The sequence below is a fragment of the Barbus barbus genome, assembly GCF_936440315.1.
Source record: "Barbus barbus genome assembly, chromosome: 4".
NCBI lineage: Eukaryota > Metazoa > Chordata > Actinopteri > Cypriniformes > Cyprinidae > Barbus > Barbus barbus.
Genome location: NC_136732.1, coordinates 1860321 through 1876796, shown reverse-complemented (window position 1 = coordinate 1876796; position 16476 = coordinate 1860321). Strand labels below are relative to the sequence as shown.

The 16476-nt window shown below is 40.1% G+C and overlaps 1 protein-coding gene across 1 annotated transcript; it reads left to right on the top strand.

The window, feature by feature from the left end:
- The first annotated feature begins 3973 nt into the window (after positions 1 to 3973).
- LOC306866928 (uncharacterized protein) lies at positions 3974 to 6206 on the top strand. The gene is made up of 2 exons (XM_079412377.1): positions 3974 to 5351; positions 5563 to 6206. The coding sequence occupies exon 1, from the start codon at positions 4294 to 4296 to the stop codon at positions 5347 to 5349; it is 1056 nt and encodes a 351-aa protein (XP_079268503.1). The 5' UTR covers positions 3974 to 4293; the 3' UTR covers positions 5350 to 5351; positions 5563 to 6206.
- The last annotated feature ends 10270 nt before the right edge of the window (positions 6207 to 16476 follow it).

Sequence of the window (16476 nt, the reverse complement as noted above, 5' to 3'; positions counted from 1 at the left end):
TAGTAGACGGGGCTCTAGCTTCTGCCATAGTGCTTAAGACACGCTCTGGGAGGACAAAAGTCTCCCGTTGAGCGGCCACACATGCAGGGCCCATAACTCGGGCCATGGATGCCACAGCATGCTGTTCGCTTGAGAGAGGAGGTCCCGTCTCAAGGGAATGGGCCACGGGGCTGCTTCCAGCAGCTGGAAAAGTTCTGACACCCACGGCTAGTTCCTCCAGAAGGGGGCTATTAGGAGAAGCCTGTGCCGTTGTTCCCTGACTTGTCTGAGTACCTGAGGTAGCAGAGCAATTGGAGGGGACGCGTAGAGTGGAAAACTGGGCATCCGTGCTCCTCATAAAATAGATTGGGCAGTGAGAGTTGTCTTCAGAGGCAAAGAGATAACTGATCGTACTAGAACGTACTTATGTCCCGCAGGAAGAATTGACAGGCACGGCACACTGCTAGGTGTGTTTCTAGGTAGTTGATGTGCAGACCCGCTTCCTCCTCGGACCAAAGACCGAAGGTCGGTTTGCCCTCGCACAGCGCTCCCCAACCCTTGTTGGAAGCGTCTGTCGTGACAACTTTCCTTCTGTGCGCCGTGTCTAAGATCACACCTCGCTTCAGCCAGAAAGGGTCCCTCCAACAGCTCAGGGCTGATACACAGGCCCGAGTCACCGTTATGCGATGGCGACCGTGACGCCAAGCTGAAAATGGAACCCTCTGCTTCAGCCAGAATTGTATGGGACACATGTGAAGCAGACCCAAACGAAGCACTGGTGAAGCCGCTGCCATAAGGCCCAGCATTCTCTGGAAAGCCTTGAGCGAGTGGACGGTCCCTTCCTTGAAGGAGACCGCATGGCGCTGAATAGTCATGGCTCGTTCCGCTGAGACAGTTGCTGTCATCTGCACCGAGTCTATCCGTCCCGAACAGGCTGTTGGCTGAAACTGGAGCATCGAGGAAGGGGACCTTATCCGCCTCCTTCATCTCTGTCAGCGTGAGCCACAGATGACGTTCCAATACTACAATGCTGGACATAGACCGCCCAATGTGATTTTCATGTGTGCCTTAAAGATCCTGTCACCAGGTACTCTTTGTTTGAAGTTTGATACCCTTTCCCTTGATACTCTCTCTCTTTTCCATGTTAAAACTAGGTAAATGTCTTTATTCAGTTTAATTCTCGATTAGTTTGTCAACACCGTCAATTGTGTGTCAACACCGTTAGTTATGCGTCAACACCGTAAGATGGAGGTTTTTCATTTTTATAAAAAAATGTATGTTTCATTTGTTCAATTGAGTGTGTTCATGCATTTAAACACCAACTTATCTACATTTATCAGTGTCTTGTGTGCACAAAACCATTGATTGTATATATCAAAAATGAAAAAATTTGTAAACTAAATGACGGTAATTTAAAATGGCTAATTCCAAAACAATATTAAATAATATTAAAAATGTATACAATGCAATTTATCACTTAACCTTGCTAAGGCACACCATTTCTACACACTTAAAGACTTTACAGTGTTGTTGAATTGATCAAACACACAAAAAAAACATTTTCATGTGTCAGACGGAGTTGACAAATGTCAAGTTACTAAGTGAGTAAATGTAATTTTTTTAAAAAAGTGGTTAAATAAAGAACCTGTTCCTTTTCATGGTATGATAGATAAGACTCGTGTTTATGAAGATATCCAATTCAAATTAATGTAGTATGGATTTTTGTTTGTCACTTTTCAAAAGTACTTTTGTCCCTTATCTCAAGAAACAGTGATATATTTATCTTCATCTATGGTCATCTATTATTCACATTTTAATACAATATTGTGTTAAAATATAAGATACAATATGCATACACAAGTGAATATCAATGAATGCTAGAAAAATGCTACAAATGGTTTTAGCTAGAGTTGAGCCGGATACTCGGCTGAAACGAGTATCCGGTACGGATAAAGCACTTTCGCCGAGTACGAGTACGAGTCATCAGAGTTTTTTTTTTTTTTTTTTAACCGTCTGCTGGTTCGAAGTAGTGGTATAAAACTATATTACAAATTAATTAGCTACACACACACACTCTCTCTCTCTCTCTCCCTCTCTCTGCCGGTCATCAGAGTTTTTTTTTTTTTTTTTTTTACCGTCTGCTGGCTCTAACCAGTTTTTTGACTTCACGCACTGAGTGACACTTTCTTGCTGTATTTTATAAAAAAAATAAAGGTAGTTGTGGTATAAATAATATTACAAATTAAGCAACCCATATCAATTGCATGCTTAAAATAACATACAAGCCCCGCCCATTCCAAGACAACCCGACCCACTTCCAGGTTAAATCCCGCCCACTTCCGGGTTAGGCCCCGCCCAGTCCGAGTACAGATAACTTCATATGGTTAACAGATACAGATACAGATAATGCTGTACTCGCTCATCCCTAGTTTTAGCCATTTAAAAAAAAAAACATCTAAAGACATCTTTTTCGTCACCATCTGACTAATTAATACTAGCACTTACCTATTCTATTTATTTATATTTATATTTATAGAAAAAACTCATAGCTATGTGAACTGTGCTAGACTAACTGAGACTTGTATTTTGTTGCTCTTTCGTTGGTCCGTTTGCTTCTACATTGTAAGTCGCTTTGGATAAAAGCATCTGCTAAATGACTAAATGTGAATGAAAAAAATGTAAATTTAAGTTTTGCAAATACTTCAAAATAAAAAAGGCAACCAACTGTATTCATCAAAATATTTAAAAAAAATATTTAAATATTTTAAGGCGATCTGATTGGCTGACGCCTGCGTTGGCGCTTAAAGTTGAAAAGTTTTCAACTTGTGCCGCGTGCGACGCGAGGGACCCACAATTCAGTTCGGCAACACTTGACGTCACTCCATTCAAAGTAAACGAGAGGCGTTGATGCCGACGCGCCGTGTGAATGTGAATATTTTTATTTATTATTGTTATTACTTATTCTCTTATGTTCAACAACTTAAAGCTTTAAAATTATTAACTTTAAGGGGTCTAAAATAAAGAAAAGAGACCATTTTTTGTTACTCCAGCACTGTATTATACTGAATATCCTGTTTTGTTTTTGTACTTGAGTGCAATACATTTTGGTTGAAAAAATGAGAATCGTGATCTTAATTCTCATGGAGAAAAATCGTGATTCACATTTTAGCAAGAATCGTGCAGCCCTAGGGGGTGGTGTCTTGTAGTTGGTTATCTCTTTCAGACCTTTCCACACTGATGCTGAGTCACTGGAAGAGAACTGGATCCTTAGCTTATCGGATTAATTCCTCTTTGCCACTCTGATCTCCTTTTCCAGTGTATTTGGCCTGTTTATACAAGATGTTATCCCCCTTTCTGAACGCTACTTTATCAGATAAAATGAAAACTTTTCTGAAGGCAGTCGGTTCCCTCCAATAAGAAATATTCATATAAAACACCTGTGCTGCGTTTTGATTTTGAAAAATGCAGTGCCCATGTTTATTCAGCGAAGTCAAACGGTCAAAGCCTTTTAAGTGGCAGGTCGCCACAAATAAATCAATGTATGGGAAACACTGGTCATGTATTTCAAAATATCAGAAATGTTTAAAAATCATATCACGGTTGTTGAAAAATAAATACTGCAATATATATTGATGTTGGATTACTGTCCAGCCCTAATTTAAAACCATGACAAAGCAAGCAGATTTCAATAAGGGACATATTTTTTTCAGCACAATGTATGTTAGATAATTTTGTAGTTAATTAAACATATTTAATAGTTGTCCTTATGGAAACATGGGATTTGTCTATAATGTTTAAAAAATGATATTTTGAAGATCAGTGTATCTCATTCATGAAAAGTTTCATGGTAGTGTAATTTATCAAATTGGATCAAAAGGACAAAATTTTGTATAGAAATTGTCTTTACACTGTTACACCAGGTCTCACTTTTATACACGTTCACATTTTAAAGTCACTGACAAATGAACTGTTCTTGCTTTTATTTTAGAGTTTATTGAAGAAAGCGAGGAGAACGAAGAATTAAATCAAGTTGAGGAGAAAAAGCATGTCAAAACTGGAGAAAAACAAACCAAACAGAAATATTTAAAGAAAAGAAGAGCCAAGAAGTATTTCACCTGCACTCAGTGTGAAAAGAGTTTTACATGCAAACATCATCTTGATGTTCACTTGAGAGTTCATATTAGAGAGAAACCGTTCTCTTGCGGGAAGAGTTTCACACAAAAAGGACATACGAGAGTTCATACTGGAGAGAAACTGTTCATATGTAATGAATGTGGAAGAAGTTTTGCACATTTAGGAAACCTTAAGCTACACATGAACATCCACACTGGAGAGAAACCTTATAAGTGTTCACACTGTGACAAGAGATTCAGTCAGTCAGGATACCTGAAAACACACGAGAGGATCCACACTGGAGAGAAACCTTATAAGTGTTCACTGTGTGACAAGAGATTCGCTCGGTCAGGAGGCCTGAAGAAACACAAGGTAGTCCACACTGGAGAGAAACTGCACACATGTGATCAGTGCGGGAAGAGTTTCACACTAAAAGAAAACCTTCTGACACATATGAGAGTTCATACAGGAGAGAAACTGTTCATATGTAATGAATGTGGAAGAAGTTTTGCACATTTAGGAAACCTTAAGGTACACATGAACATCCACACTGGAGAGAAACCTTATAAGTGTTCACACTGTGACAAGAGATTCAGTCAGTCAGGATACCTGAAAACACACGAGAGGATCCACACTGGAGAGAAACCTCACACATGTGATCAGTGTGGGAAGAATTTTGCACGAAAAGGACACCTTACAGAGCATATGAGAGTTCATACAGGAGAGAAACTGTACACCTGTAATCTATGTGGAAAGAGTTTGAAATACAAATATAGTCTTGATGGTCACATGAGACTCCATACTGGAGAGAAACCATACACATGTGATCAGTGCGGGAAGAGCTTCACAAAATCAGTACATGTTAAAGAACACATGAGTATCCACACTGGAGAGAAACCTTACAAGTGTTCACACTGCAACAAGAGATTCTATAGGTCAGGAAACCTGAGAAACCATGAGGGGATCCACATTGGAGTGAAACCATATAAGTGTTCACACTGTGACAAGAGATTCAACAAGTCATCAAATCTGAAAACACATGAGAGGATCCACACTAAAGAGAAACCGTATAAGTGTTCACACTGTGACAAGAGATTCAGTGATTCATCAAATCTGAAAACACATGAGATGATCCACACTGGAGAGAAACCGTATCACTGCACTGCATGTGGGAAGCGTTTCAGTCATTCATCTGGTCTACACAGACATGCTAAAAATAATCACTGTAAAGCCCCGTACACACAGACACACATCTAGCTGTATACGTAAATATTTTCGTAGGAGCCTGAAACCGCTATTTTTTTTAAACTGGGTCTCAGAGTGCATAAATCTGAAATTGTCACATTTGCGTTTTGTGTGTACAACCAATCCATATATTTTGTGAAACAATGATGTCATTACCCCAGCCAGACACCGCTACGTCATGTAACAGCATCAACAATAACAAAGGCGAACTACATGCTGCAGAAGCCTATTAGCTTTACCAACTTTACTAGCTTTTCTTGTTGTGTTGGGTTTGTATACAGGCTTATGAACATGCTCCAAGTCGTCTTCTCTGTTTTTAGTGCATCTCTGTGGCAGAATTACAGAGCCACATACTGGTCTGGCATGTATACTACATACTTTTTAATCAGTTTCAGTGGTTTCGTGCGTATGCAGATATTTCTTGAGATGACGCCGTGTTTACGGAAGAACGAGGAACAAAAAAACAATTAGATAGGGGAAGTGTTGGCTACGTGTGGATGAGCCCTAAGCAGATCATCTTCAGATCCAGCATTTTCTGGTCTGATGCTGCTTCTCACCAAATGTGGAACAATAATGCTTTAAGCAATAGAGTATAATCTGTTCTAACCAGTCATTAAGAGTGACATGACAAAGAAACATTATCTAAAGTTTTCACAGCGACTAAAGTTCATCTTCGTCTTCAAAATCAGCAGATTGAACTGTGAGATTCAGATCAACTCAAAGATGGAGTTCCTTCCCAAAGAAAAATGTTAAACAGTTTTATACTTGTATATCAGTTTGCTTTGGAAAAACAATATAAATGACATTATTGTGTTTTCTGCTCTGTGCGTTCGTCACCTGTCTAATAAAATGCATAACATATTAAAGTGTTTGAGTTTCCATGTTTTCTACAAAATAAAACTGGAAAATCGAGGGTCTATGACGTTATTGGCAGGCGACGCAAGGACACTATGGACACGGTCCGTTTTACTAGTTAAAATTGCTTATTTCTCTGGATTTAAAAATTCTTCGAAATATTTGGGATAATGTAAGTACAAACCCGATTCCAAAAAAGTTGGGACACTGTACAAATTACGAATAAAAAAGGAATGCAATAATTTACAAATCTCATAAACTTTTATTTTATTCACAATAGAATATAGATAACATATCAAATGTTGAAAGTGAGACATTTTGAAATGTCATGCCAAATATTGGCTCATTTTGGATTTCATGAGAGCTACACATTCCAAAAAAGTTGGGACAGGTAGCAATAAGAGGCCGGAAAAGTTAAATGTACATATAAGGAACAGCTGGAGGACCAATTTGCAACTTATTAGGTAAATTGGCAACATGATTGGGTATAAAAAGAGCCTCTCAGAGTGGCAGTGTCTCTCAGAAGTCAAGATGGCAAGAGGATCACCAATTCCCCCAATGCTGCGGTGAAAAATAGTGGAGCAATATCAGAAAGGAGTTTCTCAGAGAAAAATTGCAAAGAGTTTGAAGTTATCATCATCTACAGTGCATAATATCATCCAAAGATTCAGAGAATCTGGAACAATCTCTGTGCGTAAGGGTCAAGGCTGGAAAACCATACTGGATGCCCGTGATCTTCGGGCCCTTAGACGGCACTGCATCACATACAGGAATGCTACTGTAATGGAAATCACAACATGGGCTCAGGAATACTTCCAGAAAACATTGTCGGTGAACACAATCCACCGTGCCATTCACCGTTGCCGGCTAAAACTCTATAGGTCAAAAAAGAAGCCATATCTAAACATGATCCAGAAGCGCAGGCCTTTTCTCTGGGCCAAGGCTTATTTAAAATGGACTGTGGCAAAGTGGAAAACTGTTCTGTGGTCAGACGAATCAAAATTTGAAGTTCTTTTTGGAAAACTGGGACACCATGTCATCCGGACTAAAGAGGACAAGGACAACCCAAGTTGTTATCAGCGCTCAGTTCAGAAGCCTGCATCTCTGATGGTATGGGGTTGCATGAGTGCGTGTGGCATGGGCAGCTTACACATCTGGAAAGGCACCATCAATGCTGAAAGGTATATCCAAGTTCTGGAACAACATATGCTCCCATCCAGACGTTGTCTCTTTCAGGGAAGACCTTGCATTTTCCAACATTCAAGATTCAAGATTCAAGAGTATAACCAGCAGTGAAATGTAGGTCAGGTCCGCTCCAAGGACAGTGCAATTATATAGAATACAAATATTAAGAAGGAGAAGTACAAAAAATAAAATAAAAGAATAAAATAAAATAGGATAAAAAAAATATAATATAAATGTGCAGGTCAGTATGTTGTTGACTTAAATAGTAATAAGAGGAATGTGCAAAAATAATGTGCAAAAAGTTGTACAGGGTATTTGAATAGCAGCAATATGAGGTAGAGAAAAATTATGAATAGCTTATTGATATGGTGATATTTACATGGAGTCAAGTGATGTTATGACACAGAGTTAGAGTTTGGGAGCCTGATGGCCTGGGGGAAGAAGCTCCTCCTAAGTCTCTCAGTTTTTGCCATCAGGCTACGGAAGCGTTTACCAGATGGAAGCAAAGTGAATAGACGGTTACCAGGGTGATTAGAGTCCTTGATGATTTTAACAGCTCTACTTTTGCAGCGTTTGAGGTAGATGTCCTGCAGAGAGGGGAGAGCAGACCCTGAGATGCGCTCAGCTAAGCGCACAACTCTCTGTAGTGCTTTGCAGTCCTGATTGGAGCTGTTTCCATACCACACTGAGATGCACTGAGTCAATACACTTTCTATGGTCCCTGAATAGAAAGTTTTCAGGATTGCTGGTGAGACCCTGAATTTCCTCAGCTGTCGCAGATGGTACAGTCTTTGCCTGGCTTTCTTAACCTGTGATTGGATGTGTGTAGTCCAAGTCAGGTTCTCGGAGATGTTTACGCCGAGGTACTTGAAGCTACTCACCCTCTCCACAGGGGTCCCACTGATCCTGAGAGGAGAGTAGGGCTGCTGCTGTCTCTTCCTAAAGTCCATGATCAGCTCTTTAGTTTTGCTCACATTCAGAGAGAGACAGTTGTCCTGGCACCATGATGTGAGTCTCTCTACCTCATCCAAGTATGCGGTCTCATCGTTGTTGGAGATGAGGCCCAGAATCACAGTGTCATCAGCGAATTTGACAATAGATGTGGAGCTGTGAGAGGACACGCAGTCGTGCGTGTAGAGAGAGTAGAGCAGGGGACTCAGGACACAGCCCTGTGGGGCTCCTATGTTCAGAGTGATGAACTGGCCAACTTTCACCACTTGAGGTCTGCTGGTGAGGAAGTCTTGAATCCAGTCACAGAGTGAGGAGTTTAGGCCGAGGTCAGTGAGTTTAGATGCCAGCTTGATAGGGACTATAGTGTTGAAAGCTGAGCTATAGTCAATGAATAGCAGCCTTACATAATTCCCATTGTTGCTGTCCAAGTGTGTGAGGGAAGAGTGGAGAACGTGAGAAATGGCATCGTCCGTGGATCTATTTGGGCGATAGGCAAACTGAAGAGGGTCCAAAGTATCAGGGATGGAGGAGCAGATGTGGCTCTTTACAAGTCTCTCAAAAACCTTCATGACTATAGATGTGAGGGCAACTGGGCGATAGTCATTCAGGCAAGAGGGTTTATTGTTCTTCGGCACAGGGATAATAATGGATTTTTTGAATGAAGTGGGAACCACGGAGGTAGCAAGGGACTCATTAAAAATGGAAGTGAACAAACCAGCGAGCTGATCGGCGCAGGACCTCAGAACACGGCCGGTTATCCCATCAGGTCCGGCTGCTTTCCTGACGTTCACTTTCTTTAGCGCCCTCCGAACCTCATCCTCCGACACGGTAATTGCAGGATCGTCGCTGCTCTGCCTGTTGCCTCCTGATGCGCTGGTCGGCAGAAACGCGCCGCCGCCGTTGCCATCGAAGCGGCCATAGAAGATGTTTAACTCGTCGGCCAGCAACGGATCTGCTCTCACCTCCGCGGAGGATTTGTTTCCGAAGTCACAGATGGTCCTCAGTCCCTGCCACATCCGTCGACAGTCGTTGAGCTGGAAATGAGACTCAATTCTCTCTCTGTATCTGTGTTTGGCGGCTCTTACTGCGCGTCGGAGAGCATAGCACGATGCTTTGTACTCGCTCGTATTCCCAGACAGAAGAGCCTCATTGTAAAGTAAAAAAGTCGTGACGTATTGTCAAGTATGGTGACCCATACTCGAAATTGGTGCTCTGCGTTTAACCCATCCAAGTGCACACACACAGCAGTGAGTAGTGAACAAATCCACACACACACACACACACACACACCGTGAACACACACCCGGAGCAGTGGGCAGCCATGCTGCAGCGCCCGGGGAGCAATTGGGGGTTCGGTGCCTTGCTCAAGGGCACCTCAGTCGTGGTATTGAGGGTGGAGAGAGCGCTGGACACTCACTCCCCCCACCTACAATTCCTGCTGGCCGGGGGCTCGAACTCGCAACCTTTCGATTACTAGTCCGACTCTCTAACCATTAGGCCACGACTTCCCCCAGTTAAGCGGCAGTGCGTGTGTTAACCGCGGCACGGATTGTTCTGTCCACCCACGGTTTCTGATTGGAGAATGTCCTTATCGTTATTGTTTCTGTAGCTTGCTCGGTTAGCGTGTTTACAAAACTTAATGCTACATCCGTGAACTCGCTGACGTCAGAAGAACTCGCCCGGAACATGTCCCAGTCGACGTCATCAAGCGCCGCCTGCAGCATAGTCTCTGAGTGGGAGGACCAGCGCGTCACTACTCTCTGCACCGGAGGTTCCTGAACGAGCCTTTGTTTGTACAGGGGTGGTGATGGCGCAGTGGATAAGACACATGCCTTTGGTGTGAGAGACCCGGGTTCGAATCCACTGTTCGAACACCAATGTGTCCCTGAGCAAGACACTTAACCCCTAGTTGCTCCAGAGGCGTGCGTCCTCTGACATATATAGCAATTGTAAGTCGCTTTGGATAAAAGCGTCAGCTAAATGAATAAATGTAAATGTAAATCCCGGTGTTAGAAAAATGGCGGCATGGTCCGATTTGCCAAAAGCCGGTAGTGAGCGGGCTTTGTAGGCATCCTTGAACTGAGTGTAGCAATGATCCAGTGTGTTCGGTCCTCTAGTTGGACAGGATACATGTTGATGGAAGTTCGGCATGACCTGTCTGAGGTTGGATTTGTTAAAGTCCCCCGCGATGATAAAGGCAGCGTCAGGATGTTTGTTAATGTAGCCGCTGAGCACATCGTGAAGCTTAGACAAAGCCAAGCCGGTGTCCGCCTGTGGTGGAATGTACAAAGCAGTAACAATGATCGATGAGAACTCCCGGGGCAGATAAAATGGGCGGCAAATAATGGAAAGATGTTCCAGATGAGGTGAGCAGGAACGCAACAGAATGGAGATATTCCTGGGGTCACACCATTTCTTGTTAATCATGAAGCATACTCCTCCACCCCTGGATTTACCGGCCTCTGCTGTTCTGTCTGTCCGAAAAACAGAGAAGTTATCACTCGGCATTACAGCAGTGTCCGGGACCGAGGACGAAAGCCACGTTTCTGACAAACAAAGGATGTTACAGTCCCTAATGTCCCGTTGGAAACTAATCCTGGCTCTAAGATCGTCCATCTTATTCTCCAAGGATTGGACATTAGCGAGGAGAATGCTTGGAAGCGGAGGACTGTGAGCCCTTTTCCTGAGTCTGACTCGAATTCCAGCGCGCTTCCCGCGGTGTTTCTTGATCCGTCGCCTCGGGGGGTTATTGTTCGTCTCCGCGTTCCGAAGAATCTCCAGAGGCCACGCAGGATTCGTGGATAAGGTGTCCTGAAGCAGGTTGGTGTAGCGGTTTCCAATGTCCAAAAGTGTTTCTATGTTGTAGGTGATCAGTGCCGACGTGAAATGTGTAAAAAGAGAAAGTAAAAGTGAGTAAAAAAGTAAGTTAAAGCAGAATCTCAGTGGAGCGACCCGAACGGCGTCCGAACACAGCGGCGCCATCTTGGACAACATGACAATGCCAGACCACATACTGTATCAATTACAACATCATGGCTGCGTAGAAGGAGGATCCGGGTACTGAAATGGCCAGCCTGCAGTCCAGATCTTTCACCCATAGAAAACATTTGGCGCATCATAAAGAGGAAGATGCGACAAAGACCTAAGACAGTTGAGCAACTAGAAGCCTGTATTAGACAAGAATGGGACAACATTCCTATTCCTAAACATGAGCAACTTGTCTCCTCAGTTCCCAGACGTTTGCAGACTTATAAAAAGAAGAGGGGATGCCACACAGTGGTAAACATGGCCTTGTCCCAACTTTTTTGAGATGTGTTGATGCCATGAAATTTAAAATAAACTTATTTGTCCCTTAAAATGATACATTTTCTCAGTTTAAACATTTGATATGTCATCTATGTTGTATTCTGAATAAAATATTGAAATTTGAAACTTCCACATCATTGCATTCTGTTTTTATTCACAATTTGTACAGTGTCCCAACTTTTTTAGAATCGGGTTTGTACACAAGTCAGCAAAATATCACAGTTTTAGTGAATTTTTAATATTTTAATCAAAAAATCTTACATATTGTGCCTTTTAAGCTGTGTTTTGGAAACAGATGCAAGATATACCGTCATATTACCTGAGCCCGGTATTAAACGAGCCCTGGGGCTAAATTATGAAAGACAGTATCGATAAGCTCCAACGTTAACTGTTCTACTTTTGGTACTGGGTAAATTAAAAAAATACACTTACAATTTATTATTGGTACATAAATATTATCAAGCTAACTGTATCTTGCCAAATGTTTGTACTTGTGATAGAGACATTCGTCACTGATGTGTTTTTGTTATTTTGCAATCCAGAAGCGAGAGATCTCCTGTACTTTAGGTCTGCTTAATCTAATTTTATTTTCCATTGAGTTTGACTTCCAAGGATTATGAAAACGAGACGTTTGAGGTAAAGTGCTATTTTAAAGAAAGTCTTGAGGACTTTATGGTCAATGTGTGCGTGTGTCCATAAAGTCTATGTGATCATAGTTATCCATTAAAAGTTCACACCACTGATCTATAATAGAGAACTGGATTAACTTAGATTTTGCAGCATCAGACAAGCACATGCTCACAGGATCTCCCGGTTCTTACTTGTGAGTTCAGTTCACTGGAGACTCGCTCTAAACGGATCATTTGAATCTGAGTTGTCGACTCAAGAACCGCTGCAATCGGATCTTTCCATTTCGTGAATGAATCGTTTGTTTTGATTTGTGAACTGATTTAACAGGTTCATTGAGAAGAATCAGTTTGTTCACGAATCAGACACCGCTTCGGCGTCTCGGAGCACGTGATATATTATAAGGAGTAATGATATGTTTTATGAAGTGAAGTAAAAAGTAAGATCGTATGCTTTGGAATGTAGTGAAGTAAAAGTTACTCAGTCTAAGGGTTCGCTTGAACTCCATAGCTATGCTAAAGTTTGTGTAAAGGCTATACTAGTGATGGGCGGATCGATCCTAGAGTATGGATACTTTCGATACTGATGTTGTATCGAAAGGATCGATCCTCACATAAAAATATCGATTCTAAAGTGCATTATTTTAAACCACTAATTTTATTAAGACATTCTGTGCATAAATAAGCTTTTAAGTGTTAGTCTAATTGTGTTAGAGTGATTTCTCCTGCTCGATCGGAACGCAAATGCTGAAAGACAAAACCAATCAATCACAGACAGCGTGACTCATGGCTCAGTCACAGTGTTTGTTCAAATAGAGCTACGTTTCCCAAAAGCATCAGAAGCATAAGTAGATCTTTATAAAACATTGCCACATCATTACATTACATATCATTGTTACTATGTATACAATTAATTCTGAAAAATGCATCACGGTTTCCACACAAATAATCAGAAATGTTTCTTGAGCAGCAAATGATGATTATTTCTGAAGGATCATGTGACACTGAACACTGGAGTAATGATGCAGAAAATTCAGCTTTGATCACAAAGGCATTTTAAATTACATTTTAAAATATATTAAAATAGAAAATAGTCATTTTAATGGTTATGGTTATATTTCACAATATTGCTCTTTTTACTGTATTTTTGTTCAAATAAGTGCAACCTTGGTGAGCATGATGTTAAATATTACAAAATCTTACTAACCCCAAACTTGGTTTATGTGATATGTATTTTAAATATGCTAGTTTGTGCAAGTAAATTTATGTAAACTGGTTGTTAAAAGTTCAAATGGATTGTGTTAGGTTCTGTAATTGCTGTTAATAAAAAAATATGCTAAAGTTTCACCTTTAGATGTACAGCAGCCTTTTACAAACATTAACAATGGTTTTATTACAGTAACCACAGTATTTGTAGTAAAACTGCAGTAACCACAAATTTATCATAAAAATAATAATTTTAGTACTTATGGAAAACTGAGGTACCCTCAAAGGTGCACATTTGTTATTTACCCTTAAAGCATGCATGCTTGTATGGTACTAATATGCTCCCTTTTAGGGTAGGTGCACCTTTGAGGTTACTGCCCCAGTAAAGGGCTGAAATACCATTTATTTTATTTCTGAGTGTAAACAAAAAACAAAAACAAAAAAAGCCTATGAAATGTTAAAAAAAAAAACAATATTAAGTGAGTATAATTACTGATTATATATTTTTAATAATTTAAAAGATCAGTTTAGTCAAGGTATTGGTATCGGTATCGACGATACTGGGCTTAAAAATATCGGTATCGGATCGAAAATAATATAAGTGGTATCACCCATCACTATTGTTCATGTTACTTCACAGTGCATTAGGCGAACTAACTGGGTGCAGCACAGAATCGTGTAAATTCTCAATTGATGTTGGTTAAATATGCGCGAGCAAGAGAGAGAAAGACCGTTTGAAGACGATGAGAGAGAGAGTGCACGCGGGCCGGGGCTCTCTCTGCTCGTTCTTTCAGTAACATGCGCGCTTTTTCAGGGTGCTTATTTTTGGTCGTAACTTATGCACCTCAACTAAAAAACTTTAAAAAACAATTGATAATTCTACAAAATCTAAAATCTCTACAGGTCAATTGACCTAAATGTTAGCTTCTGCTAGCTAGTTACTGATACCACAATGTGAATGTGTTTTGCTGTCAATTTCAAACTTACCTTCATAGTTGTCAATAAAACTTGAAAGGTACATCTTGTACCCCTTTTCCCCCGGGGGGGTAGAGCATTCATTTCGGACGAGTCTGTGGACGTCTGGTATGGTTAGCTTGGGCAAGTCTTGGAGACATCTGGTGTAAAACATCGCCATCTTGCTGGAAGTATTGACCCACACACTCGAGGGAGCGGAAGTAAAACGGAAGTACAGTCTTGCACCGAGCGAATAGCTGCATATGAGTCCCTCAGTTGTCCTCAGTGCGAAAAGATGGATCTCAAAATCATACAGTCATTGTTGGAAAGGGTTCAAATACACAAAAATGCTGGAAAACCAAAGAATTTGTGTGACCTGACTTTCTGATTTCGATTTTTTATTGTCACTATAAAGGTTTGCATGTGTATATTAATTTCAACATATTTATGAATTTGACTTGACATTCAATGCAATATTTTATTAAAAGATAACGCAGATGGCTGTTATTCTGTATATGTATAAATCTCTTATGTATACATGTATATTTTTCCTGTGGACCAAACTCTGAGAGTAGTCTTCATCTAAGAACTGTACAAAAACAATGAAAAAGGTATGCAACGACGCCAGCTAGTGGGGGCAAAAAATCTAAATCAACATTAAAAACTTTCACAATAGTTTAGAAAAGAGGATTTCAGTTTTATGCATTTATTATAGCCGTATGTCTCTTTTCTTTCACTGTTACATATTTCTGTTGTAAATTGTGCAAACATATTTCCTGTATAAAAGATTATGGGTGGGTTGCACCAATAAGGATTAAGTTTAAATCTAGATTAAATCAAGGTTTTTCCGAAAATTCTGTTGCACCAGTCTTTTAAACCTTGTTTAAAAATAAGCAGGTTTACATTTAAACTATCATTTTGATCCTGGATTTAATTTATATTTAAAATAGATTAATTTTAATCCTGTTGCTCCATAACTTTAAATTCAGATTTAAATCTCAATTAGGGATTCATTTAAAATTTAGAGGTGAGGGGGTTTAAAAGAAATAAAGTGCACATACAATTACAATATATGGCTGATTAAACAAAGACAGAAACAGTGGTTGTGTCGTCAGGTCTCAGAGAAGTGTTTCTTACAAATAAAAATGAAGATTAAAGCAGTGTGTGAGGGTTTAAGTTTACGCCCGCTATGGAGTCTGGAATGTGGATCTGTCACTCATCTCAATGTCGGACAAAGAAAAGATAGGAGGAATATCTGTAGCATTCAACGGCAGCGCTGATGATAAGGTGAGTGCCAGTGATTGCTCTTGTTTCTCACGGCCGCTCCATGCCTGACTGTTGGGCGGCGATCAAATGGACAGCCTTTTAAGCAGAAATATGCTTTGAAATAAAATATGTAAAATAAATATGCCATAAACACACAGACGCCTTCGCATATGGAATCTTTTTAAAACAAAATAAATATTTCTAGTTTTAAAACATACAGAAAGACAGAGAAAGAATGTTTCATCGCATGGTTTGGAGCCCAAATGAGGTAGCAAGGGGTAAAAGGCTCACCAGCATGTGGCAAAAGACCACAGTATTGACACAAATACTTCAGATTAAATATATTAATAATGTGTTAAGTTAATACTTGTTCAAAACAATCACTTTAGCAAAGTTTGTACTATTTTCTGCTTATTGAACAAAAATTATTTTATTTATCAAAATAAGTCATTAAAATGTTAATATAAAACATATCAAGTCTGTTTCAAGTCAAGTCTTCATCTGTTTGGATTATGTTTGTATTTTGGATCACTTTGTAAATAAACTGCACTTGGGTTCTCACTATGCTCACCTTCAGTGGACTGAATTGTTACAGCTACATATCTGTGTTGCAAACATTAAATAATAACTAAAGTATTAGGATAAAAGTTTATAGTGCGGATATAGCCGCAATCAAAATTAGGAACTGACCTTTGTAACTAATGTTACGCTTCAAATAAAGACTGTATATGTTACATTATGCCAGTAGGTGGTGACCAGTGATTGTTCAAATGTATTTGATTCATTCAAG

Bases quoted from the DNA above. Each gene is read 5' to 3' on its own strand.
- LOC306866928 (XM_079412377.1), top strand. From the start codon at position 4,294: ATGAACATCCACACTGGAGAGAAACCTTATAAGTGTTCACACTGTGAC.